At 47.9% G+C, this 24557-nt stretch overlaps 10 protein-coding genes across 10 annotated transcripts; 4 read left to right on the forward strand and 6 right to left on the reverse strand.

The window, feature by feature from the left end:
• Positions 1 to 2459: 2459 nt before the first annotated feature.
• On the reverse strand, positions 2460 to 3804 carry BDV38DRAFT_289678 (wax synthase family protein; the record flags this gene model as incomplete). Its single annotated transcript, XM_032061312.1, has 2 exons — positions 3003 to 3804; positions 2460 to 2943 (listed from the first exon to the last, which is right to left on the reverse strand). Exons 1-2 carry the CDS (start codon positions 3743 to 3745, stop codon positions 2460 to 2462), a joined length of 1227 nt encoding a protein of 408 aa, XP_031919918.1. The 5' UTR covers positions 3746 to 3804.
• A 3745-nt stretch (positions 3805 to 7549) lies between these two features.
• On the reverse strand, positions 7550 to 8463 carry BDV38DRAFT_276925 (SDR family NAD(P)-dependent oxidoreductase; the record flags this gene model as incomplete). Its single annotated transcript, XM_032058366.1, has 4 exons — positions 7550 to 7737; positions 7804 to 7942; positions 8001 to 8381; positions 8440 to 8463. The coding sequence occupies 4 exons, from the start codon at positions 8461 to 8463 to the stop codon at positions 7550 to 7552; spliced, it is 732 nt and encodes a 243-aa protein (XP_031919919.1).
• A 424-nt stretch (positions 8464 to 8887) lies between these two features.
• On the forward strand, positions 8888 to 11040 carry BDV38DRAFT_289680 (Zn(II)2Cys6 transcription factor; the record flags this gene model as incomplete). The annotated part of the gene is made up of 2 exons (XM_032061313.1): positions 8888 to 8962; positions 9022 to 11040. 2 exons carry the CDS (start codon positions 8888 to 8890, stop codon positions 11038 to 11040), a joined length of 2094 nt encoding a protein of 697 aa, XP_031919920.1.
• Positions 11041 to 11134: 94 nt separating this feature from the next.
• Positions 11135 to 11950, reverse strand: BDV38DRAFT_276927 (SDR family NAD(P)-dependent oxidoreductase; the record flags this gene model as incomplete). The annotated part of the gene is made up of 1 exon (XM_032058367.1): positions 11135 to 11950. The coding sequence occupies one exon, from the start codon at positions 11948 to 11950 to the stop codon at positions 11135 to 11137; it is 816 nt and encodes a 271-aa protein (XP_031919921.1).
• Positions 11951 to 12466: 516 nt separating this feature from the next.
• Positions 12467 to 14115, reverse strand: BDV38DRAFT_289681 (CMGC protein kinase; the record flags this gene model as incomplete). Its single annotated transcript, XM_032061314.1, has 5 exons — positions 12467 to 12744; positions 12800 to 13040; positions 13090 to 13412; positions 13475 to 13812; positions 13868 to 14115. The coding sequence occupies 5 exons, from the start codon at positions 14113 to 14115 to the stop codon at positions 12566 to 12568; spliced, it is 1329 nt and encodes a 442-aa protein (XP_031919922.1). The 3' UTR covers positions 12467 to 12565.
• Positions 14116 to 15420: 1305 nt separating this feature from the next.
• Positions 15421 to 17111, forward strand: BDV38DRAFT_232137 (putative acid phosphatase). The gene is made up of 3 exons (XM_032053014.1): positions 15421 to 15775; positions 15848 to 16876; positions 16951 to 17111. Exons 1-3 carry the CDS (start codon positions 15584 to 15586, stop codon positions 16984 to 16986), a joined length of 1257 nt encoding a protein of 418 aa, XP_031919923.1. The 5' UTR covers positions 15421 to 15583; the 3' UTR covers positions 16987 to 17111.
• Positions 17112 to 17218: 107 nt separating this feature from the next.
• On the forward strand, positions 17219 to 19275 carry BDV38DRAFT_3638 (Zn(II)2Cys6 transcription factor). The gene is made up of 2 exons (XM_032063226.1): positions 17219 to 18234; positions 18286 to 19275. Exons 1-2 carry the CDS (start codon positions 17428 to 17430, stop codon positions 19111 to 19113), a joined length of 1635 nt encoding a protein of 544 aa, XP_031919924.1. The 5' UTR covers positions 17219 to 17427; the 3' UTR covers positions 19114 to 19275.
• BDV38DRAFT_3635 (oxidoreductase, short-chain dehydrogenase/reductase family) lies at positions 19155 to 20185 on the reverse strand. The gene is made up of 2 exons (XM_032063225.1): positions 19492 to 20185; positions 19155 to 19436 (listed from the first exon to the last, which is right to left on the reverse strand). Exons 1-2 carry the CDS (start codon positions 20043 to 20045, stop codon positions 19196 to 19198), a joined length of 795 nt encoding a protein of 264 aa, XP_031919925.1. The 5' UTR covers positions 20046 to 20185; the 3' UTR covers positions 19155 to 19195.
• A 556-nt stretch (positions 20186 to 20741) lies between these two features.
• On the forward strand, positions 20742 to 22249 carry BDV38DRAFT_289683 (isoflavone reductase family protein; the record flags this gene model as incomplete). Its single annotated transcript, XM_032061315.1, has 3 exons — positions 20742 to 21751; positions 21805 to 22120; positions 22169 to 22249. Exons 1-3 carry the CDS (start codon positions 21303 to 21305, stop codon positions 22247 to 22249), a joined length of 846 nt encoding a protein of 281 aa, XP_031919926.1. The 5' UTR covers positions 20742 to 21302.
• Positions 22250 to 22473: 224 nt separating this feature from the next.
• Positions 22474 to 24052, reverse strand: BDV38DRAFT_276933 (MFS transporter; the record flags this gene model as incomplete). Its single annotated transcript, XM_032058368.1, has 2 exons — positions 22474 to 23609; positions 23677 to 24052. The coding sequence occupies 2 exons, from the start codon at positions 24050 to 24052 to the stop codon at positions 22474 to 22476; spliced, it is 1512 nt and encodes a 503-aa protein (XP_031919927.1).
• Positions 24053 to 24557: the final 505 nt, after the last annotated feature.

Genomic DNA, 24557 nt, shown 5'->3' on the forward strand with positions numbered 1-24557 from the left:
AGATAAAAACAGTCAGCAGCGATTCCAATAAAAGTAATATTGAAACTAAGTGGAATAATATAATCATCGTGGAGAGTCTATATACACCCGGGAGTATACTGTAGTAACTGTAGTCATGACCTCTGCCTTGAGAACTAGCTCAGGATTCTTACTGCTTCTATACTACATCCAGGTCTTTATATAAGGACAGAGAGAATGGCTTGAGTAAGTATAAAAGACGTTAATCTCCCAGTTATCATCGGTTGAATAATCCGAAGTATAATAATAAAAAGTTGTATTAATATAGAAATATCTAATTCCAAATTAATTAGTCTTTTCTTAATAACAATACAGGATATTATATTAATATTTATATATCCTAGTGCTACTTGAATACTATACTTAATTTTTAGCTATACTTTATTGCAGTTAAGCCGTCGACTTGATATTTCTATGACTAGCTGATCGGACAGAATCCTATTTCTATAATAGAAGTCTAATACCCTGTGCTGAATCTTACTTCTACTATATCGCGGTTGAATAAGTGCAGTAATACTATGTAAATAGTTTTTTGAGTATCAAGATCTAAGATATCTATCGGATTCTATTAAATAAACTCTTTGGATAGATGGATAGAGGAGGCGCCCGGGCATAGCAAAATAGGATATTACCAGCTCTATTGTCCTTTGAAGTTTAAGTAGTAGGATATATATAGATAATATCGCTAGGTTTTCCGATTCGAGAGACTCGGTCTTTGGGCCCTCTAGTACTTTATACAGGTTAGAGAGCATGCTATATATCTCTATATGTTCACCATTCAAGTTCTTAGATCGATCGGTGTGTGAAAAGCGACTACACAGAACGCGGATAGTTCTCCGGGTCAAAGACAATAGCCAAGTTCGAAAGAGGTAATATTGTCGGTGGAGGTGCTGATAGTCGAGTGAGAACGACTCCACGAGTGACACAAAGTAATCTGAAGAGAAGTTGAGTGATTGATAGAGCCTGGAGGGAAAAAGAAAAAGAAAAGCGAATACTAAAAAATATGGGATGTTGATGTCATTCGGCACACTGTTGTCCCGCTAGGCCTTTCATAATATTGTACTCTTTTATCGAGAGAATAACTTAGGGCTAGTGAAAGTCTTCCTGTAATGGGTTAGAGACATTTTCCAAGGAATCCACAGGAGGATGGCATCCGACTATTCACTAGAATTATAAAGAATACTATCGTTAGCCACTATTCCCCTGGCACATCGCTACTAATCCTCTGAACGCCCGCCTACCAACTTTATACACCAGCTAGACTAGAACGAGTCCAGATTTTCTCCCCCATTTTACATCAGTCTATATTGACAATGGCTATAAGCCCTAGTTATATACAATATAGTAGCCGTTCTATGATTCACGCACGTATCCTCGGCTGCTTCTTTGTTCTGATATAGCCGTAGTCTATCATTATAGCATTGCTCAGCATCTTGCTAGACAGGGGTCCATAATTGCTAATATAAGAAGCCCGCCTCATTCGCCCCGCCATGGGCTCCTCTCATCGTCGCAATAAATCTCAATTCATAAAACACAAGGAACCTCCAAGCTCTTCGGAAACACATCCCCCACAAACAGCGACACCCAAACTCGAACAATTCCAAACCAGGGCCACCGCCAACTACCAACATCCTTGGAACTTGGTACATAACCCGCTCCTCAAGCCCCTTTTGGACAGACAAACGCAACGTCACGATTAATCTTCCCACAGACAGAAACACGGGTCCTATTCTTACTAACTCGCTCGGGACTATCCCTGCCGGTGTCATCGTGAACACAACGTCCTACCAGGCTATGAACTCGGGGTCAATTCGGTCTACAGCTGGGATCGATCGCGTGGTTCTGTCATCTTCCTGGCAACTCGATGGCCGGCTCGTTCAAGTCATCAGTCTGAACGGTTGTGCTTCCGTGCCCTGTAGACTGTCGTATAGTGGGTGATTTGGCTTTTTGGACGGACAGCTAGGAGAAGAGACAGACAGTGTGGCGATAGACCTAGGGAGTGGAGTTGACCACTTGGATACTGCACAGACAGAACCGAGCGGAATCAACCCGTGGTAGACATAAGGCACCACTGAGGCTAATAACACAATAGAAACAATTACCTGATCTCGATCTGGGATACTTCCGGGAGCAAGCTGTCTAATTCGATATCACCCCTATCTAACAAGCGTACATATCTCTCTGGCAGTCAGCAAGGATGATTTGGTATCATCCTGGCCACCTTTTTGATACTCCGTAATTTTCAAAACAGGAAATACTGCCTCAAGCACTAGTATTTTCCCGCGGCATGGGCGGATTAGATAACAAACAAGCCATTTTATTACTATGTATTCTATTGGCCAAACAAAATGAGATACGCAGTTATATCCACAAATAACTTTTATGTGTTTCGGACACCCCTGCACCTATTATAATCATCCAAAGTAATGGTGGACCAACCCCTACCACTTCATTCCCAGGGTCGGAAAAGAAACGTTGATCAATGACCGCAGCAGTCTGATGATGCTCACTGGAACCACGGAATCGTTGAGACCCATGTTAGCCCGATACAATATTGGGTATAGATATGAGGGAAGTGACCAAGCCAAGAAACTCCCCACCCAGACAAATCCAATGATGCGTTCTGCAAGCGAGGCCTGTTGATTGCGGCCAAACCCTCGTAGAGCGCAATAAGAGTTGACTACCAGGTCCTCTACAAGAATGCCGAATGCCTGAGTGCAAAAGAATTGCATGGCCCCGGAGCTAGAGATGGATATCCCCACCGATATATCAATTAGAAGGTGCATGAAAGCCGAGGTTGCAAAGACTATCAAAACCTGTGTATATCGAGACCACAATGTCCTTGGTGGCAGGCAAAGAACATCCTGGGCCAGAAATCGAGCAATTGCACGGAATTTGTGAGTATTGGACTGATGCCAGACGCGACTACATATGAAGTTAGTAGAAGTGCGACATTCTCATTTGCAATAGGTGACATTGTTTACCTCCATAGGCGTCGCAAACTATACGCATCCCATAGCGAACCGTAGAAGGGAGGCCAGTCTCTTGGATCACTGGATTTGGAAAGCACACTGACAAACGCAAATAGATGGTAGCACCCCCCCTGGCTGCATAGAAGGCCTATCCCAGCCGCGATAGTAGAAAAGATGCGAATAACGACCTCCTCCACCGTAATTTCAGGAAGGCGCCGAAGGAATGGCACCCGTGACGCGACTAGAAAGCGTGATCCGAGCTCTGGATCCGCCGCCGACCCAAGAATATCGAGACCTAGGTAACTGAGGAGCACAAGTCCAGCTGTTCGGCGAAGGAAAACGTCCCGACCATGATCGTGTGAGGCCGGAATGTTGCGCACTTGCTCAGAGGTCCCGATGCATCGCGCGTTGAAGGTCGCCCAGATGCCAAAACGCAGACGGTCTACCCAGGAAGTCCCTCGTGATATTGCACATGACGAGTCGACTGGAAAGGGCCCAGAATATGGAAATTGCCATTTCGTCAGCAGGGCGATGTCGATAAAATGAAACAAGAGCATCACTGAGTAGCCACTTGCGAGGCCAGCCCATGGAGTGCGCACAAAGTATGCTAGCGCAGTTGAGAGGCAGTGGCCAGTGCAGAGACCGACGATTACTAGGGCTCCAGGTCGTAAAGTCGATTGAGCTGGGGTAAATCCGATGGTGGCGACCACCACGGTGGTTTGCAGAGCAATTGAGGAGATCGGATTGAGAGACATTCTGGCACGACGATGAATAGGCAGGAGTGGGACGTAGCAAACTTTTTTGCGGACAGACAGAAGGGGGAATAAGTAGGACCAACAAAGAGAGCAACGGGCTTCTTGTCTCACTGACTCGCATAAAGCAATCGCGTATATTGAATCCCTGCATTTGGGGATGTAAGATGTTATGTTATGTATTCCGATGTATTCATATTACATCGCCCGTGCTGAAGACAAGCCATGCATACGCCTTACATACAGTACCAAAGGTACATGTACATGGACTCTACCACCTTATTGCGTGTAGCCCTGGCTAGATACACCAGGATTGAACAGAGGGGCGGATTTTGGAAATGTTGCCAAGGAGGTATATTCGGGCCTTCGTCCCCCTTTGGTAGATGTGTGTGCGGCGGTTCTTCACTTTGCCACAGACAGTTCCACGGAATGTCGGGTACCTCTATCGACGTCACATTTATGGTATGTACATATTGTCTCAATCATGTCACTACGAGTATACGAGCGCACATACCAGCGAATCACAACCCATAGGCCGTGATCTGGGTCTGCCAGACCATGACCTTTTCCTTTGTCTTTGTCCGGCTTGCTTTCCAATATTGTATTGATCGCCATTGGCATATCACTGATATGTTAATAATAGTGGGTTGGCTGCTATCCCTACGTAATGGGAGTGTCTGATCTACTGTCTATAAGCAGATGTTTCAAGTGCTTCTTCTTAACCCAGGTGCTACTGATCTTTCGAGTATACCGGCTAATATCGGGTGGATCGAGCAATGGTATCTTCGAGGCCAGCTGGCCAGCAATCTGCTTTCCTATAATAGTTACTAGTTTATTAAATTGTCCTTTATTTTTTTTTTCTTTCGAAAGCTAGGAAATCGGTACCGCGCGCAGCGAATCCTTTGGTGGGTGATTTTAGTCCTTGTTATTGCCTACTATGGGGTGATACTGGATGTCTTGGATTATGCGTGCGAGATGAGTTCGCTGGAGGATAGTACCGGTCAGTATCTCGCGGCGCTTGTGCGCAGTCCCGAATACTAATGATGGTCAATAGAGCTTTGTACAAGTGCACATTCAATCTGGTACGAACGCGTTGGTCTAAAGATAGCTACGAGCATGGATATCGGGTCGGACGCAGCCAGTACGAGTTTCCCTGCTCCTGGATCATCGAGACTTCGTCTTTGGTTGACATTGGCTAACTAAATCACCCCCAGTCATTGTTCATTCCGGCAATGTTATGTGGAAAGTTCAGATAAACTGGTCAAAGAAACTGGCGTTAATCGGGGTTAGCTTCTTGACAGGGTTCATTATTGTCATTGCCTTGGTGCAGCTGGTACTCAGTGTCTCAGGAAAAGGGTATCCTAAACCCAGCATGGCTTGTCCTGTGGAATGTGGTTGAGATCTGCGTCGGTAAGTGATGCTCTTATAAAATCCCTCATGAAGAATTATCTAATGGTGAGAACAGCGGTTATCGTTGCCTATCTAGCATCTTTTGGACTTTCTATATCAAGTTCAAGCGGCCATCATGCGATCCCATTAAGCGGATGCATCACTTTCCGAACGGCAATTACGCCTCCCTCGAAACACCGATCTTAGTCGAGGAGGGTATAAGTCAGAGTGACAAGGGTCAGAGGTCTACTAATGAGGTCTACCGAAGGCAGAGCCCGACGTAGTGACCACCTCCCTGATACTGTGCCCAAGGTGGATAACCCAGGTCTTTGATTTACCGGCGTACGTTTTTGGTAAATATCAATCAGAAAATGCCCCCCTCTCCCGTTGAATCTAACGGCCTACCTACCAATCCAAGCTGATCATGAGTTATTACATAACTTCCCAAGCTCAACAAGTATACTCTATAGCCAAATTCTATAGTGCGCATGTTCAATGCATCGGGACTTCCTGGGTTGCTTTTTACATAGATCCAGTGTTTCATGTTATACAGTCATTCTTGCAACGGGAATGAACAGTACTTCGCGAAGTATCGAAATACTGGGCAGAGGGTCATGATCTTTCCCATATAGAAGGTCTTTTTAGTAGCTAGAAGGTAATTATCCTTTACTATGTATCATGCTCCTACATGTTCTAACCGTATAAACATAAATGAAACCACTCTTATATGAGAGACAAAGGGATATATCACCAGTGGGGGATTCCCCCTAATATTTAATTTGACCCATAGCCGCGGATAGTGAAATTGCACCAGACATATGATAACCATACAAGATAGACTACGTTATTTTAAGACTCCTATCAGTTAATCTAATATAGTAAAAAGTAAAGGATATCTCGGATGGTTTTGATCAACCACGTTAGAATTGCTGCGCCGAAGGAATATACTTCGTGGGGCATTGAGGGCAATGCCCTACTCAGCGCATCCCTCCATAACCACATTCTCAAACACCTGTCTTGACCATATGGATCGTGAGCAGAAGGATATGTGGTGTCACCCCACTCCGCTCAGTGAGATACTCCAATATGGCACTCTTCTTTGATTTGGGCTAGACTTCACGCGCTCCTCGACCAGGGCGTTTGGTAGATTCACAACTCATGACGTCTTTGCTGTAACGTAGGAATCTCATGGCGCTGTTCTAGTATGGGGTGGCCTGTGACAGGCTTTTTGCTTATATGGCAATAAGGCGAGAAGGATCCAGGGACTGCCCTCCCTCCATAAGGGCATCCAGCTCCCAGGGGGCGGAGAAGGCACCTCCGAGGGGGTCAGAAATATACTGCCGCTTCACTGTAAATACTGTAGGCGTGGCCTGACAAGAAAAAAAGAAAGGAAAACATACAACAGGAGGGATTCGCTGGTGGTCACCCACCCAACTACTAACCTCCCGGCGTGTGGCTTAAGTACGGCTGAGCGGACGGGAAGCCCTGTTCTCCACACCCTGTGGTCGTATGTACTGGACCATCGGAAGATAGAGGATCATATAGCGCAAAGACTCTCTGTGCATGAGGTGTAAATAAAGTAGCAGCTTATTTTAACGTGTATTAAAAATGGGTCTTCCACAGGTGTTGTTTTGATCATTGCTTTTCCTTTTAGTAAACTAAACAATCCCTCCATCAGGTCACATATTCAGGGCGCTGTTGGCAGATAGAATCTACGGCGAGACTCGATCTTCCGATCTAGACTTAGATTTATCTAGCGCTCTTGTGGTTGGCCTGTCCTCAATTGCTCGTCCCTTTTGCTACGAGAGGAGCAAACTGCTGGAAGTCGAACAAAAATTCAGTGGTGCCTTTACGTGCCCCCCGGCATTTCACGGATACTCTTTTTCCCTCTCACTCTAAACTGCCTAAAACAATTGTTAGGCGCATACGCCACCTATCAAGGTCTAGCAGATTTGGACTGATAGTGGCCTAGAGTTGTTGATAGGTTATGGTCAGGTTTTATATTTAGAACCCGCCCCAAACTCACCTCTAGAATGAGCTTTTTATAAATAATGTATATCTACTTTGAATCTATAGAGATATAAATTAACCTAAGCCCTAGATTCTCTAATAAAAATAAGTTGGCCAGATTGTTCGGTTGGAGGCACCACCAAATGCTTAAGGTATTTTGGTCGAGTATCATAACTCTCGACAATATATATATGTGTTAGACCCCATGTAATACTGTCGTTTATATCTAGCTTCTATGAATCAATTTGAGTATGATTAGATTTAACTTTTTCCATCGAATTCAATCTAATTTGTTAATATATATTATATAATACCGCCTATAAAACGTTCTAGTTACTCATGAAAATATTAAAATACAAAATAACTAATCTAATTATATTTTGATATTGACATAATAACTCGAGTACATTAGCAAAGCCAACCGCCATCAACATTATAAACGGTGCCCGTCACAAAAGATGCCTCGTCGCTCAACAAATGCACAATCACGGTAGCTATCTCACTCGCCTCAGCCCTTCGCTTTTGCACCGTTGCTTGCAGGCCGCGCTTCACATCCTCAGGGTTCTCTCCCTGAGACATGGGGGTGTTTACAGAGCCTTGAGGTCGAGTTAGCATTGATCGTTATCAGCCAGCAACAACGGCCGAGATGATGTAGTTCTCACCTGGCGCCACACAATTAACTCTTATATGCTGATTCTCCTTCGCTGCCGTTCTCGTCAACCCAATCACAGCTGCTTTACTGGCACAGTACGGAGCAACCCCAGGCGAGCCCATTTGGCCAAATGCGCTAGCCGCAGAAACCTATGGTTTGATCATCAGCAAATGCCTTTATCTATTTTAAGCCTACAAACAGACTTACAATGCTACCACCAGCCGTCATTGCCTTCAACTGGGCCCTCAAGCAGAAAAAGACACCTCGTGTATTCACGGCAAAGTTGAAGTCCCAAGTCTCATCGGTCTCTTCAGTAATCGGTTTGGCAGGTGTGATGACTCCAGCCATATTAACTGCGCCATCAAGCTTGCCCAACTTTTCGACCGTAGATTTGATCCATGAGTCAACTGACTGGCTGCTACGTACATCGACCACGGTGTACATATGCTTATCACTTCCGGTCAATGACTCGGTAGCCTCCTTGACCGCCGCTTCGTTGATATCGGCGAGGGAGATAATTGCTCCGCGGGATGCAAGCAGCTTTGCTGTCGCAAGCCCCATGCCGGAGGCTGCGCCGGTTATAGCGATCTGGTGTGAGCGGCATCAGTTGGACATGCCGCAATCGGTGGATAGCATTATTACTTACTACCTTGTTTTCAAAAGATGTCATATTGATTTAAGCCAAATACAATGACAAAAGCTGTGCCTAGTAGAAAAGTGAATGTTCAAGGGTAAACTACTATTCGGTTCATCTACGGCCTTATCCATGGTGATTTATTACACATACCCCTCCTTGAAAATCCTCCTTGGTGGGGTTACACTATCAACTGGGAAATCAACCCAGGTGTAGGTTTCCCTTTGTTTTTAGAGCAGTTTCATCTTATCTCGGATGCATGGTTGGTGTTGCTATCTCGGAAAGTCTAAGGTGGTCATGTGGGTCTAGACTTTGGCCCTAACGCGCAATAACCTTCCTAATCTTCAAGCTTCCCCACATGGCTTATCATCTCCCCCGCATCCAAGACACGACACGATATAACCAGTCATTCACGGAACATTAGGAAGTTGACCTCGATTGAACACCTTCCACCCTAAGAATGACCACCTTAACGGACGAGCAAAGCGCACAATCTCACCCCACCCGCACTCGGTCATTCGGGGGGTGCACTACGGTAACAATTGCCTTCCCGAGGACTGGCCATGTTCTCCTCGCTAATTGCACTGTGTGCAGTGTCGAAGCCGGCATGTGAAATGCGACGAAGGCCGCCCAGCATGCGCCATGTGTCGGTATTTCGGGTTCGTCTGTGCGGGCTACGAGAAGGGTATCTTTTTTGACTTTGAGAATTCGACGGACGAAAGACGCTTCCGTCGGCCCTTGCTGACCGAGGCGGAACGAGAGCGCATGAGCCAATGGCTCGTTTCAAGCGTCCCACCGGAATCTGCCCTACAATTATTGACTCGTATTGATGATCTATGTGAGAAGGCGGCTCCTTGCCGTGACCTCCAGGTGGACTGTGGGCCTTTTGGAGCATTCAGATTGAGTCAATTGCCCTCTGCTCCTTCACCGGATGTTGTTCCAGAAGAATCGTCGGTCCCATCTACCAGTAGCCCTCCAGAAGACGTGGTTAGATTCGACGACGATTTCACAGTTCCTTCGGATCCCCCATTGACGCCCCGTACTCAAAGAATAATCGAGTCTATATTTGGCCAGTCTGAGCAGGCACCCAGCACGACATCCCCGGATGGTGGGGACATGGAAATGGATCATTGTCGCATTGAAGCAGTCCTCAATGATGCACCTCTCTCTAGCTTTCAAGATTTTCCTATGACATCCATGACAGAAGAGCAGCAATTCCCTCAATACCCGCAAAGTGCTGATCTAACTCAAATACCGCCACCGAACCCCTCTTTCTCTTTGACGACTACCAGCAAAGCAGTCCCTCAAGATGTGATGCTCCTACTAAAGCACTATACAACAACAGTGATCAGCCTGATGACTCCTGTCCGACACGCAAAAACACCCTGGCACATTCTATTCATTCCCCACGCCAAGACCTGTCTAGCAGCCCTCACTCTAGGAGAAGATTTAGACAACGCCAGCCTAACAGCCTTCTACGGTACACTGGCAATCAGTGCCTTCAGTCTCGGCGGCCTCTCCCAGTCGCAGATGTGGCTCGTCCAAGGAGACGCATACAGACAGCAGGCGCTAAAACATGCCAGACTAATGCTGAGGACGGCATACGACGTTCCGAAGGTAGCCAAATACAAATCCATGATGATCGCACTTCTCACCATTGTCTACGTATCAATGTTCTCGGTCGACCGCGATCAAACAGAATATTTCTTTCTGGAAACAGAAAGACTCATAAGGTTACGAGGCCTGAAACGGAAAAAGTCAAGGAAGGTCCGTCTTCTCCATCACTGCTACGCCTTCGAGCGCTTCTTCTATGAAAGTACCTTTACCGGCGGTATGAACTCACGACAACGCCATTACTTCCGCCGATCCATTGAATCAAGTGGACTGGCTCAATACAGTCGAGATGACCTTTCCTTCCGGCTCCGCGGATGGGAGAATCTCGATCAAGAGATGATGGAAGTCAAGAGTCAAGAAGACGGGGAAAATGACTTACATCTCGAACGACCCGGGATATTCTCAGCAACACTCTACCCCGAGATCTTCGGCGTCCCGGAGCCATGGGTCCTGCTGCTATCACTGGTGATTCGACTTGGGAGGGAAAAGGATATCGCAGAGAGCCATGACCTACCGAATCCCCTGACATTGAAAGACTTTTCGAGTCGAGCGAAGGCAATCGAGAGGCGGATCAATAACCTCGAACGGCCAAGCCAAGCCCAGTTTGATGAGCATTTAAACAATATGCTCGACGCAATGTACCACGCACTGTCTATCTACTTCTACCGAAGGGTGTATGATATGGAAGCCTCGATGCTCCAGCAGAAGGTCATTGCCGTGCGGGATTGTCTGTGGCGGTGTGCAGATCCCACTGTGTTGCATGTCTCTGCGGGGTTTATGTGGGCTGCTTTTATTGCTGCGTGTGAGGCTGATGATGGGGAGCTGCAGAAGTCGTTTTCGAAATGGTTCAAGGACTCTGCCCAGCGAAGTGGGTTATCCTCGTTCCGGGAGACATTGGCTAAAATTGAGAGGATCTGGAGGGAGAGGTGTTGTGGGAATGGGATCAGTGCAACATGGCTTAATTCAATGAGAATGGACGCTCCGTTCACGGTAGGGTAGCAGACAGGAGGTCACAACAATAGTCCAGCAAAGCATATAGCATTTGAATATTTCAACATCCACACATAACTTCCCCAACTATAGCATCATATACCTAACGCTGCGTATACCCGCCATCCACAAAAAGCGCAGTCCCAGTAACAAACGAGCTCCTCCCTCCAGAAAGATAAACCACCCCATCAGCAATTTCCCTTGGTTCCCCCATCCGCTGCATCGGCACAGCAGTCGCCACCCTCTCTTGCATGGCCTGCAAAACCAACGGCGACTTTGTCGTCATCGGCGTCTCCGTATACCCGGGACAAATGGCATTAACCCTCAACCCATCCTTAGCATAGTCCTCCGACGCGGTCCGCGTCAACCCAATAACAGCATGCTTCGTCGCCGTATAAGCAGTCGACAACGGGATCCCCGCGACGCCCTGAATGCTCGAGAAATTCACAATCGACCCCCTCTGCAACGGCCGTCCATCAATACTCGACCGGATCGGTTCCTGGGCCAACATGATCCGAGCCGCCGCCCGCAGAACGAAGAACGTTCCCGTAAGATTGATGTCGAGGATGCGTTGCCAGTCGGATGTTTCGACGAAGGCCGCGCCACCTTGATGTTTCATTGCTATTCCGGCTGCGTTGACCACGTAGTCTAGTCGGCCGAAGGTTTCCGCTGCGCTTTGGATCACTTCGTTTACCCGGTTTTCATCGGTGACGTTGACCGGGTAGATCTCTACACGGCAGCGGGGTGTTTTATCAGGGCTGAGCTGAGAGTTTATTTCGGCTTGCACGGTTTCTAGGGCTGATTTGTCGAGGTCGAGGAGGGCGATGCCGCTTGCACCGTCGCGCGCGAATGTGTGGGCGCAGGCGCGGCCGATGCCGGATGCTGCGCCTGTTATTAGGGCTATGCCGGGGACGTCCATTGTGGAGGTTGCAGAGTAGAAGTTTGCGGTTGGTGTTTTGGTTGCTATGTCAAGGAGCTGGAAGTTGTTTTAGGTATTATAGTAGGTGGTTTATGTAAATGAGGGCGCATATATATGAAGGTCAAGTATTCCTCGTCTGCGGGGTTCAGGGAAATACCTTCCTCATGATTCAATATCTTGAGTCATTATTTTTTCCCGCAATATCACTATCAGCATATACTTTCCAAAACTGATTTCATGGTATCTATTGCGGGGTGATTCACATGAGTAGGTGCCACGCTTAATTGATCGACTCCCGCTGATACGAGATCCAGAGTTTCCGGAAGGCTTCCCCTGCGTTGACTTGCCTATCTGGATGCCAAGTAGTAATGCGGGGTTCGGACCTTCCTTAGTTTGACAACGATCATGTTACATTTTCTTCTCATCAATACTACGTCAGTGCATATGGCAGGCTGGGGGGTGATGATGCATGGTATGTGTTGTAAATATAGAATCAAATGGTGAGCAGAGAGAGAGACCGTAGCCCTAGTTATAATACATACTTGTAGTGGAGATCAGATGTAGGGGATTATATCCCTGGATAGCGATATCGATATGTTTTGCTCCAACAGATGCTCACTTTAGTCGAAGAAATGGATGCTCGAGCAATTCTCGTGCCGTCTTTCTCTCCTCCGGGTGCCAGGCAAGCATTAACCTCACAAAGGACAGGACGTTTTCTCTTTCCTTCTCTTCTAGAGAGGGGAGTGTAGCCTCGAGATTCCTATCCGGAATGAGGTTGTTATATAAGAACTTTCCTGTCAGCTTGTTAGCAAGACCCATAGACTAGCTTCGTTCAAGCAAGCCAAATACCATCGCTGTCAAAGAATGGACCCCCAAAGAATTGATTAGAACTTTCGTAGACCCTATAATCCACCGTTGTTATAGGCTGAGGCCATTGATACTCGAGCAACGAGCGATATCTTTTGATCAGCTCTTGGGGTGGAGGACCGAGCAAGGCTATCATCTCTGCCAGATGGGCTCTTGCCTGATATTGGCCTTGCTCATCATAGACTTGGCTGAATAGTTCCTTGCCCTCAATCAGGTCCCACAGCTAAGCTTGTATTAGCCATGTAACAGATCACGATAGGGTGCAAACGCACAATAACACCCAAGTTCCATATATCCGTGCTCATCCTCCAACCACAACCAAGGACTACCTCTGGGGCACGATAGTGGTCTGGCTGAATAGGATACATACCCCAATCGTCATCACAATCGAGTCTTGCACAATGTCCAAAATCAACGATCTTTGGTATAATATTTCTTAGTTGTCTCAGGGGCCCAAAATCGTTGTGACGGCGATATACCGGTCGGCCGATGGAGTCTATCTTGTATTCCATTGGTTGATCAAAATGGTTGTTCATGAAGTCGCCCATCACTGCTGGGTCTTCGAACGAGACCATGATATTCTCAAGCTTCAGATCTACATGACATTCTGTGAGCTTGGCATCATGGCCATGAATCGACCAGCAGAGAACTACGTACCGGTATGTACTGTCTTGCATTCTGTATGAAGGTAATCGACACCCACAAGAAGAATGCGAATATAGGCCTTGATAAGTGGAAGAGGGATCATATCATCGTGGAAGCGTCTCCGAAAGAGCCAAAGGGGCTCCCTCATGGGCTCATATGCGAAGCAAACATGTCGTCCTTCCGGACCAGTAATTTCAAAGCACTCTGAAGATGTTCGGAGAACTGCAAGTCCACGATGGGATGCGTCTTTTTCAGCAATATACTGCTCAATTGCGCGTTCGTTGTCAGCTATATGCGAGTTGGTGTTAGCTATCTTCAGTGCTACAACGCCTTCTGGCTCGTCTTCATTCCTAAAAGCAGTTTTAGCAGCTATCGCATTTATATCGAGAATAGGAGCGATAATACCCCCGCATATCACGAGCAAACCATACAGTAGACGTGGTACCCCAGCCAACTTTGACAAGGATTTGATAGCGATTGGCGAGTACCTCACCAGGCTTCGCGGGGTAAAAGTCCTTGGAATTATACCCTGCACGTAGTTCCTCATCCACAGGCTCGCTCTGGGATAAAAGAGGCCCAGGATGGGGGATTGGAAACGGCTTCTTGCGAAGTGAGGAAAGGGAACGCGTCAGTGAACGTCTGATGGAGTTCATTTTACGTGGCGCTTCAACGCGATTTATCGTGAAAGAGACATATGACGTTCATGCAAAGGTAATATATTTTAAGTACTGAATCTAAAGCTAAAGATAACAAAAGCTACAGTGAGGTAGCGATTCAGAACAACTAATGTGAGGGTGCTGTAAACAACGACAAGAAGGAAGCTTGGCGGGCCAATCGGTACGGCAAGCCATTGCGGCCAACGCGCATTGATTCATTTTCCTACATTTTAAACGCGTTTCTGCCGGCAGAATAGTCTCCTATACTGAATCTACTTCAATTACTGACTTAGTCTGCTTAATCTGCTTAGTCTACTTTGTCTTTGTGGTCTGTGTGATCTATATAGTATATTATAGATATAGTACACAGTCTGTAGTCTATTTAATATAACTTACATAACTATATAGTTATATAACTGCAAACTACTGGGTTAATTAGGATTTAGAACTAGGATGAACTAATCCAAAGCAGCCCGATAAGCGGTGAGAGAACTCGAGCAGAGGAGGATATAAAAACCTAAAATAGTATAGGAAAATAAATTCATACGTGTTGGTCGCAATGGCTTGCTGGAGGGCGTAGCCGAGAGATAAAGAGCCATTCCACCAACGTCTGTTACCCTTGTATTTAGCATGATCTGAAGTCTTAGAGCTAAGCGATGTAGATACGGCTGATATCAACATATGCCGCCTGAACTGGGGCATGAATTATCGAAGAGTAAAATTGTCTTGGTACAGAAGAAATAAGCATGTCAAATGGAACCACACAAGAGCTTAACTAATGCCAAGTAAGCTTGAGATATATAATCCTACGGAGCCGTCGTACACATCTCCCAAGTCAGTCATGCATAAAGTTACATGCGTTCTCGGCAGCATTCGAATTTTAGATGAGGATCGGCACTTCTCATAGAAACTTTTTACGTTAAGAAATATCAGGAAACTGGGCACGCTACCTGGTGAACAAAAGTCCAGGAAGACTGTCAATGATTGAGGGCAACGGGGCCACGTGCCCGGGATCATGAGTAGGACGGACCCGCCCGTCGTCGGCTCGGATCATCCAATCAGCGACGGAGCCTGCAGCAGCTGATCGCCTTCCAGTTTGGGACCCGGCGGATGATCCCCCGCAGCCAGTGAGCGGTCCTCCATTTACAACGTGCAGAACTGCCCTCTTCAAAGTTACATTGAGATTGTCATTTGCTTGGTAGAACGGAAAATTCCGACACTACGAGCCATGAAGTCGTATGGGTCATGCAAGCAAAGCCTTGGACCGGGCCAATGCCCAACTACTATCCCCACTTTTGCAATTTTGCATACTAGCTCCTACGTAAAGGTATCGATTCTTCATGCATATAAGTAGGGGACGGATCCGACTTCCTGTCTTCTTTCCTCTCCTCCCTCAACTCCTGTAAGAGGAATTCGAGTATATCTCAATTGTATTATTCCTCTTTCTCCCGAGGCACCAGGCATCATGCTTACCAGACAATCCCTCGTAGCCCTACTTTGGGGTCTATCTCTCGCCGCCGCTCAGACATCCTCCGAGCAAAACCCCTCACTAGAGGAAATCCAAGCTGCCCAGGCTACTGTTCTGCCTCATTCTCCGGTCTCTAATGTCAAGGGTCTTGCGTTTAACCGTTTTGTGAACATCTGGTTAGAAAACACGGTATGTCCGTTCTTGCGCACCACCCAACGTTTGCAAACACGTGCCCAAGAGTCGTTCTGACAGTAACTCTAGGACTATGAGTCTGCCGCTAAAGACCCTCATCTCTCCAAGCTGGCCGAGAAGGGTCTCCTGCTCACTAACTACTGGGCAGTCACACATCCTTCGGAGCCCAACTACTGCGCTTCCGCTGGAGGAGACACCTTTGGTATGGACAATGATAACTTCAACCAAGTTCCCGCCAATGTGTCTACCATTGCCGATATGTTCGACGTGAAAAATATTGCCTGGGGTGAGTACCAGGAGCACATGCCGTATCCCGGCTACCAGGGAAAAAACTATTCCAATCAGGAAACGGGAGCGAACGACTACGTGCGGAAGCATAATCCCATGGTCTTCTACGACTCGGTTACCAAGGATGCCACCCGCCTGCGTCAGATCAAGAATTTCACCACCTTTTATGATGATCTGAAGCACGAGCGATTACCTCAATACAGTTTTGTCACCCCAAACATGACCAACGACGCCCATGACACCAACATTACCTTTGCGGGCTCTTGGACTTGGCGTTTCCTCTCGGAGCTTCTGGAGGATGAGTACTTCACCAAGGACACCCTCATCCTCTTGACCTTCGATGAGAATGATACTTATGAGATTGGCAACAAGATCTACAGTTTCTTCGTTGGAGGCGCTGTTCCGGAGCACCTTCGGGGCACGCAGGACGACACTTTCTACACTCACTACTCCATCATCGCCTCCCTTTCGGCCAACTGGGGTCTCCCATCGTTGGGTCGTTGGGATTGCGGAGCCAACCTGCTCAGCTGGTTGGCCGAGAAGACCGGCTACGTCAACTGGGAGGTTGAAACCGGCAATTTACTGCAGAACGAGACCTACCCCGGTCCGCTGTCTGCTGGAGAATACAACACTTTCTCTCCAGAGTGGCCAGTCCCACTGACCCAGGGAAGCTGCTCTGCCGGCCATGGCATTTTGCCCATTGTCCAGCAAACGTGGAAGAACCTTACTGCCACCTTTAACTACACCAGCCCTATCCCGTATGACTCGGTCAGTGGGAACAATGTCGGCGTCAAGTATAGCAGGACCTTGGTATATTACTCCTTTGCTAGCATTTTGGGCTTTCACTTGCTTCAGCGCTTTGCTAACGTTATTCTTACCAACAGAAGAACGGAAAGACCGAGTCCGGTATTACTGCGTAAAGACCTCTTGCCATGTTCAAATTGCATTCCTCTGATGGATATGGCATGTAAATATTTGATTCCCTACATATCACTAATAGAGAATGTGGTTACTGATACCACAACTACTGTGTTCATAAATGATCGGTCCACCCACTGGACACGACGACCTTGTAAACTAAACTATTGTCAATGACCGACAGAAATGTAGAATATAGTGACTTTGATGGATGATGCAAGATGACCTTATCTTATCGGAACCCCACAACTTCAGTGGTTGGGCGATTCCTCCGAGGAATCTGGACCAATCGTATTGACTCCACCCACTCCACGCCGTCTTATCTTGGCCACATAAGGTACGGAGTCCAGTTCCAGTTCACACACCGTCTGCTCTGCTCTTCCCTCCGTTGACTCCTATCCGAGTCCTAGTCCACGCCCACCCACTCTTCTCATTTCACCATCATGCCACCCAACAAACGGCTTCGGACCGAGCCGATTGTGCGCGTGAGGACGGGCTGTTACACCTGCAGACGTCGAAAGAAAAAGTGCGACGAAGTTCGGCCATCGTGTGGGGGATGCGTGCGGAACAAGCTCAATTGTGAATGGCCGGTCAATATACCCGCCAGCTCGACACGGCCAAGTGGCTCCAGTTCTATCGATCAACCAGCTGTACCAGACCAACCGGGAAGCCCATGCACAACACGAACGCATCGTGGCTCGTCGGGGTCACCGACTTCACCATCTGGATCGGCAGGGTCGCCATCTGCAATGTCTAACGGCTTCGAGGCTACGGAGGCATTCTCACCACCGACGGATGAACAAGCTCTTCTAGTTCCAATAGGCTACTCCCACGCTACCCCTCGGAGTTCTATCTCGGGGCCGGACTCGCCCACGTCAATGACAATTGGGAACTTCATGCCCCGCAGTCTATCCATGCTCCCGGGGTACAGCCCGGAGTCCTTTCAACTCTTGAGTCATTACCTCGCGACAACAGCCGACGTCATGGCCAACGGCTCGACTCCCGTCAACCCCTTCCTGGTTCAGATCGTTCCGCTAGCGTTCACCAGTGACCTGCTCCTGCAATTGGTTCTCACGCAGAGTGCGGCGCACCGGGCGTTTCGGTGTCGCAACGACTCCGACGAGGTAGCTCAGAGCCATTACACCAAAGCGTTACAGCTTTTCCGAAAGGGTGTCACCGAGTTTATCGATGGCAAAGAGTCGAACCCGTTAATGCTCACGGTTGGGGCTCTTGTGATGTGTTTCACCGAGGTACTGTCCCCATTACGTAAAAGAAAAACTAGGCCGCTAACACCGAGACAGACAGCCAAGGGGGACATGAACGGGACGATCTTTGACCATCTATCAGCTGCAAATTCACTGCTAACACGTCTCCTCTCACTGAGTGATGCGGCCGTGCCGAAGGACCTGAAAGACTTTGTCATTGAATACTACACATACACTGCCGCCGTGAGCATGATCTCCATTGATGCGCGGGTCAGCCATCAGTTGTTACTCAACTTCGACCTGGAACAGAAAGCTCGTCAGCTACTAGAGTCCGAGTATGTGGGAAATCTCTGTGGCTGCTGGCTAGAGTTACTGCTCATGATACCGTGCATCTTCGATCTGGGTCGCCAGTGGATGATGCTCGATGGCCAACCGGCCATGCCAACGGCCGATGATATCGCGATGTTTGGATCCTTGCAGGCTCAGATCATGCGATGGAACCCATTTTCGTTCGTCACTCCTGAGGTCTTTTTGGCTGGTCGAGTCTTCCAACAAGCTATGCTACTGTATTTATACACCTCTCTGGGGTCTTTCTCCCGAACAGAGGACGGCATGCATCAAGGGTTGATCAATACTGCAATTACGGAGGCCATGACTTATCTGAGCCAGCTATCCGCGACCGCTCGCATTAATTCTGGTCTCTGCTGGCCTATCGCTGTGGTCGGATCCTGTCTCTATGACATAGAGCAGCAGGAGCAACTACGACAACGGCTGACGACAATGGTCAACACCTTCGGTCTCGGAAACATGCAAAGGACACTTCTACTACTGGAAAGTATGTGGCAAATGCCTCTAGATGAGGCAGGCCCGTGGAATATTTGCCGGGCAATGCAACAACATCAAATCTGGATCTCGTTCGCATGAGGGTTGATTAAAAGGCTATATTCATACAGTACATCATCATTCATGAACGCCCGACACAACGACGGTCTATCCCCGCTTATATCTATTGACCCAGGTTCTTGGGAGCCTCCGTGGCAGGGCCCTCAGGAGTCACATACGCCTTGGTCAGACCCCCGTCGACGACAAAGTCAGCGGCGTTAACGAAACTGCTCTCATCGCTCGCCAGGAAGATGACGGCATGAGCCTGCTCAATAGCTTCACCGAAGCGGCCAGTAGGGAAGTGAACCTCGCGACGGAAACGCTTCTCCTTATCATCACCCAGCCAATCTTGCAAAAGTGGCGTACTACAACACCGTCAGCTCAAGGAGTCTCTCACAGAACAAACAAGGAACAACATACTTAAGAGGAGCGGGGCACAAAGAATTAAAGCGGAAGCCCTCCCGGGCGTGCACAATAGCCAACTCTCTAGTCATAGCCAACACGGCACCCTTACTAGCTGTATACGCCAATTGAGGGGTCGCAGCACCCACAAGCGCAACCATGCTTGCCGTGTTAATCACACTACCCTTCTTCTTGCCGTGCTTCCGCAGGCTCTTCACGGCATGTTTGCTTCCGTACCACACGCCCTTAACATTGATATTCATCGTCATGTCCCAGATCGCCTCGGGTGTCTCCTCTGAGTCTCCATCCTTGGGGTGCATGATTCCGGCATTGTTGAACATCACATCAAGGCCGCCCCAGGAGTCTAGGTGTGCCACTGCCGCCTCGACTTCGGATTCCTTCGATACGTCGACCACGCGGTACTCGACCTTGCCGTCACGCTGGGGCACCACCTCGTTTACTTTCGCAAGGGCCTTCTGGAGCCCCGGTTCGCTGATATCGGTCATGAGGACGGAGGCACCTTCGCGAAGCATGAGGATGGTCGTCTCGAGACCAATGCCTCTGCCGAGCATTCCTAATCAGCAATCAATCCGTCCAGGGCTCAGATCTTGTACATACCCAGCAGCACCGGTAACGATGGCATTCTTCCCAGCTAATCTTCCGACCATGGTGTGCTATGATTGTAAGAACTTGGTTATAAATATAAACAAAAATCCAGAAATAAAGGAACAATACCAATTTTCCAGCTCACAAGTAGTTAGTTAAGTTATTGAACAAATAAATACAGAATCGAAACTCCCCCCTTTTATAAAGTAAACCCCGCATCGACCAGATAGACGATAACCAACAATTGCGGTGAGGAGAGAGCACCCAATCCAAGCTCCACACCGCGGTTAGAGTTCCAACCGTGCATCCCCTTGCCTCTGGATCGAAATGCGATCCACAACAGGACCACCCCTCATTGCCTCGGTTGCGATAAGACGGTGATAAGCGTGGGGCTGTTATTACTCACTTGTTACCCCTCGCGCGGTCCCGGAGCGCGCTCAAGCATATTACTCGATTTGGTTTAGTTTGCATTCTGGAATCTATCTTTGGAGACCAAATGCTTCTGCGGTACGTCGCATCGTATGCGACGGGTGATTCATGGAGCCATTGTCTGCCGGCACGGAGCACGGAATTGGGATGTACGTGAACGTCTGCGAAGAGATCGGTGTGGATCAATTATGCTTGTATCATTTTTTTTTTGTCTTTGTCGCGTCCTGTAGTGGGTTGTGTTGTACATACTTTGCAAGCTGTTCGGGAGTAGGGCTTGTTCCAAGGGAAGTAGCAGAGGACCGAAAGTATTGTCACTGTGAGGTGGGTATGCAATACCGACGTTGCTTGTGTCCACTGAGGCATCAGAAGATGGACTCAGAAACAGAAAAGAAAGGCGGAAGTAAGGATGGTGAGGAAGGTAAATCAGGGCCGGAGAAGCAATGCCCCGATTCTCAGTACTATGGGTGATATGTTACATGGTCCAGAGTCCAGGGTTACGCAAGGGGTTTGGGGCATCTTCTCTTGTCTACTTACTATTTTCTACTGTCATATGCCGGTCAATATCAATGAACGACACCGCATACATGCCCTCAATGCTACCGTATAGTGGGGGTCCCTCTCAGGGTAAACCTACATAAGGTAGGTGATGATCAGGGAGATCCAAGGTTCCCTTGCGAGTACGTATGCCTGGCTCGTGAGAACTATATTTGCTTATTGTTTTTTCGGGTCCTAATAACGACTTCCCTCTGTGAATACTGTCTACAGTTGCGGATATTTGGCCATACCGCAAAACTATGACTATTAAAGTGATTGTTGTTGGCGCAGGTGGCATCCTCGGCCCTTACATTGTGTCTGCCCTGGACAGCGACCATCGCTTCACTGTTACTATCCTAACCCGAGCTTCATCCAAATCCAAATTCCCCTCTCATATTGCCGTGCATCGTGTGGGGGACAACTATCCCGATCTGGAAGTAGTTGAAGCATTCAAAGGCCAGGATGTTGTCATCTCAACCGTGGGCGCTGGAGCACTACAGCGACAGAAAACGCTCATCGATGCAGCAGTACAAACAGGTGTTAAACGTTTCATTCCATCGGAATTTGGCCACGATACTCGCAATAGTAATGCAGCGAACTTGTTACCCCAAATGTACCACCAGAAGATGGACATTGTGGAGTACCTTCGGGTGAAGCAGAATGAAGGGCTTGAATGGACAGCATTCGTGACGGGGCCGTTCCTTGACCTGTACGTTCTGCTATAAATCACTGAGGGACAAGCAAAAGGCTGAAGGACGATAGGGCGATCACGGATTTCCTAGGCTATAACCTCAGTCAGCAACACGCCACCATCCTCAATGAAGGATCGGATCGCTGGTCAGCCACGACTCGTGCCATCGTTGGTCTAGGGGTCAAAAACTCTCTGTTGATTCCTGCGCAGACTTCAAACAAATATTTATTTATTGACACCGTGACAGCTTCGCAACTCGAGGTACTTCGGGCCCTTGAGAAAATGACCGGTACAGAATGGGCCATTGATTCGGTGGATGCGGAGGAGCAGAAACGGGTTGCAATCCAGCATCTATTTCACGGCCGCCTCGTTGGCCTTCCCATGTTGGTAAGGTACATTACCTGTGTCAATGGCTATGGCGGGAATTATCTAGAGTATGAAACAAGTGCGAACGAGCTACTTTCCTTGCCCGTCAGCAACGTGGACGAGGTTCTGGCTAGTATTCTAAACGGCTGAGGTCGTACAATGAATAAAATGGTTTTTTTCTTTTTCTTTTTTGTTTTTTTTTAACTACAATGGGGAGGACATCAAGCTTATGTAGGTAAATATTACATAAATATGGCCCTAAGGAAGGACGGAGGGTGAGACCGAACGGTGGGGAGTCTCGTGCGTGTGCAATATCCAATCTTGCTCGCTCCTGGTGTGCAAGGGGTTTAATCCTGTCGGTGAATGCTGAACGTTCAATGCGTGCTACCACTGGGGAAGTCTTCCGATCGCGGAGGCAGTCTCAGCATCCCCAGTACTAGCGCTATAACCGCCAATAAAAAAGCAACGATCAGCCAGGGCAGTCCAGTCCAAAGTCCCCCTCTTTCTAGTCCCCAGTTCAAACTATTGGTAATATACAAACTTGCCGCCACTTCGCCTATGGAAAGTGTTACCTCGATGAGTGTATAGAGGCGTGCAGTCTCCTCTTTTCTAGCCAAACCTGTCACTAGCCCTCTAGCTATAAGGGCAAAGCCTGCCCCAGCCGCGTGTAGAATGAGACTCGGTATTAAAGTGTTGATGGATGATGAAAGACCAATTCCGAACAGTCCAAGGGCGAGGAGAGAGACACTGATTCGTGCTAGATGGAGGTCTGATTGAAGTCTAGATGTTATTTCGAGAAGTCCCTTGGCGATCTGGGGTATAATGAAAAACAAAACCGCAATTGTAAACGCCTGTTGAAGCGCAACGAGGAGAGTAGCATCTGCAATGGTCCTGTGAAAACGGATGGAGATGTATTGAACTAAGAATGCAGAGCCCCCAGACAGTTGGGTTATGAAGAATGCGGGCATGATTATTGCCACTGGATAATTATCGCAGATGAATCGATATGAGGAAATGGTCTTCTTGATCTTCAGGACGAGGTAGGCCGGAGAAATGGAGGTGTCTGCTGAAATGGTTGTCTCGCGAGATTTCTTCCTCAACGTTTCTGGCAGAAGGTTCGCGACGAGTAACCCGGCGAGAAGCAATCCACAGCCAATCATGAGTGGGACTCGAGAACCAAGTTGCATCAGAAATGAGCTGGCGACCTGGGCAAGAAAGCCTGCCGAGAGAGTGGCAGTCCCAAAGCGAAGGATTACTGTGTCCTGTTCGGAATCGGCCGTCGCATCAGCTATCATAGACCAGAGAAGCGCGAATAAAAGAACCGGACCACCACCTAGCACCCAGCCTATGGCACCAAACCATATCATACGTAGTGGAAAAATACTTGGAAGGCATAATGGGGCTAGTGAAAAAGCTGAGTTGAACAAAAACCCAACACTAGCCAGACGGATAGCCAGCTTGCGTCCACAGCGGTCGGCCAGTAAGCCATACGGAAGGGCGAAGGTCGAAGCTGCCAATGTATTAACCACCAGAGATCCAGGAGGAAGGATACAAGAAGGTCAAATATCAGGACATACTCAGGAGGGCATTAAAAAACTCCCTGTACCCGATGATACTAGTCACCTCTTTTTGCACCTCAGGAATCTTGCACATTGCCTCCGAGATCTGTCCTGGAGTCGGTACCTGGCTCCGGTCATGAGCATTCCAGTAGTTCTGACAAGCGATAGATTCTACGATTCTCGTCAATGGACTTTGAATCATTGGGCCGCCCATGCCGATGGCTAGGTATATCGCAAATAGCTTGATGATTAATCCGTGGTTAGAGTACTTTGGGAAAGGTCTATCTGATCCCAATAATTCTGGACATTCTTCATTTACCGCTGGTAGGAATGGAGCCCCTTCGCCATCTAGGGAGGGAACACTGCAATGAGAGACCGAGTCAGAGGAAGGCATTATGATTTTGAGGAAAGATTGATAAAGTCTAGTTTCAAAATAGGATCGATTGAAAAGTTGTAAGTTGTGTGTACACTAAGGAAATAAAAGGATCGCTTTAGGGAACGGGTTCGGAAACCGAGCAAACAGTATTACCATTACCTGGCCAATGCCTTGTTCCAATTTACTGCAGTTAACGAAGAATGAGAAAGTACATATATACAAGGTTTACCGTGCTAGGTCTATCCCCTTGGTAGTTACATTGCTGCAGCACTGTGGCACATGTAAGGGATGGAACGGTCTACAGCTTGGAGGACAGGAGTGACGATCATCTTTCACCGCTGCTCAGCTGTTGTGTAAACTGTTTCTTAGTTGGTCTGACGAGTGTAGGAAAGAGAATACACGCCATGCCCTGGTACCATCTAACCTGTGCTTCTTTCACGGTTGATTAACCAAATTAACTACTGGATCATGATATAGTACCTAAGGATAGCCCGCCAAGAAAAGGACACGTAAATTAAATCGC

Source organism: Aspergillus pseudotamarii, assembly GCF_009193445.1.
Source record: "Aspergillus pseudotamarii strain CBS 117625 unplaced genomic scaffold BDV38scaffold_1, whole genome shotgun sequence".
Taxonomy (NCBI): domain Eukaryota; kingdom Fungi; phylum Ascomycota; class Eurotiomycetes; order Eurotiales; family Aspergillaceae; genus Aspergillus; species Aspergillus pseudotamarii.

Excerpts from the sequence above, each read along its gene's own strand:
- BDV38DRAFT_3638 (XM_032063226.1), top strand. The coding sequence starts at position 17,428 with ATGCCACCCAACAAACGGCTTCGGACCGAGCCGATTGTGCGCGTGAGG. Across the intron at positions 18,235-18,285 it reads TTGTGATGTGTTTCACCGAG|ACAGCCAAGGGGGACATGAA; the intron begins GTACTGTCCCCA and ends ACACCGAGACAG.
- BDV38DRAFT_232137 (XM_032053014.1), top strand. The coding sequence starts at position 15,584 with ATGCTTACCAGACAATCCCTCGTAGCCCTACTTTGGGGTCTATCTCTC. Across the intron at positions 15,776-15,847 it reads ACATCTGGTTAGAAAACACG|GACTATGAGTCTGCCGCTAA; the intron begins GTATGTCCGTTC and ends CAGTAACTCTAG. Across the intron at positions 16,877-16,950 it reads TCAAGTATAGCAGGACCTTG|AAGAACGGAAAGACCGAGTC; the intron begins GTATATTACTCC and ends TCTTACCAACAG.
- BDV38DRAFT_3635 (XM_032063225.1), bottom strand. The coding sequence starts at position 20,045 with ATGCTCGGCAGAGGCATTGGTCTCGAGACGACCATCCTCATGCTTCGC. Across the intron at positions 19,437-19,491 it reads TTGTGCCCCGCTCCTCTTAA|TACGCCACTTTTGCAAGATT; the intron begins GTATGTTGTTCC and ends ACGGTGTTGTAG.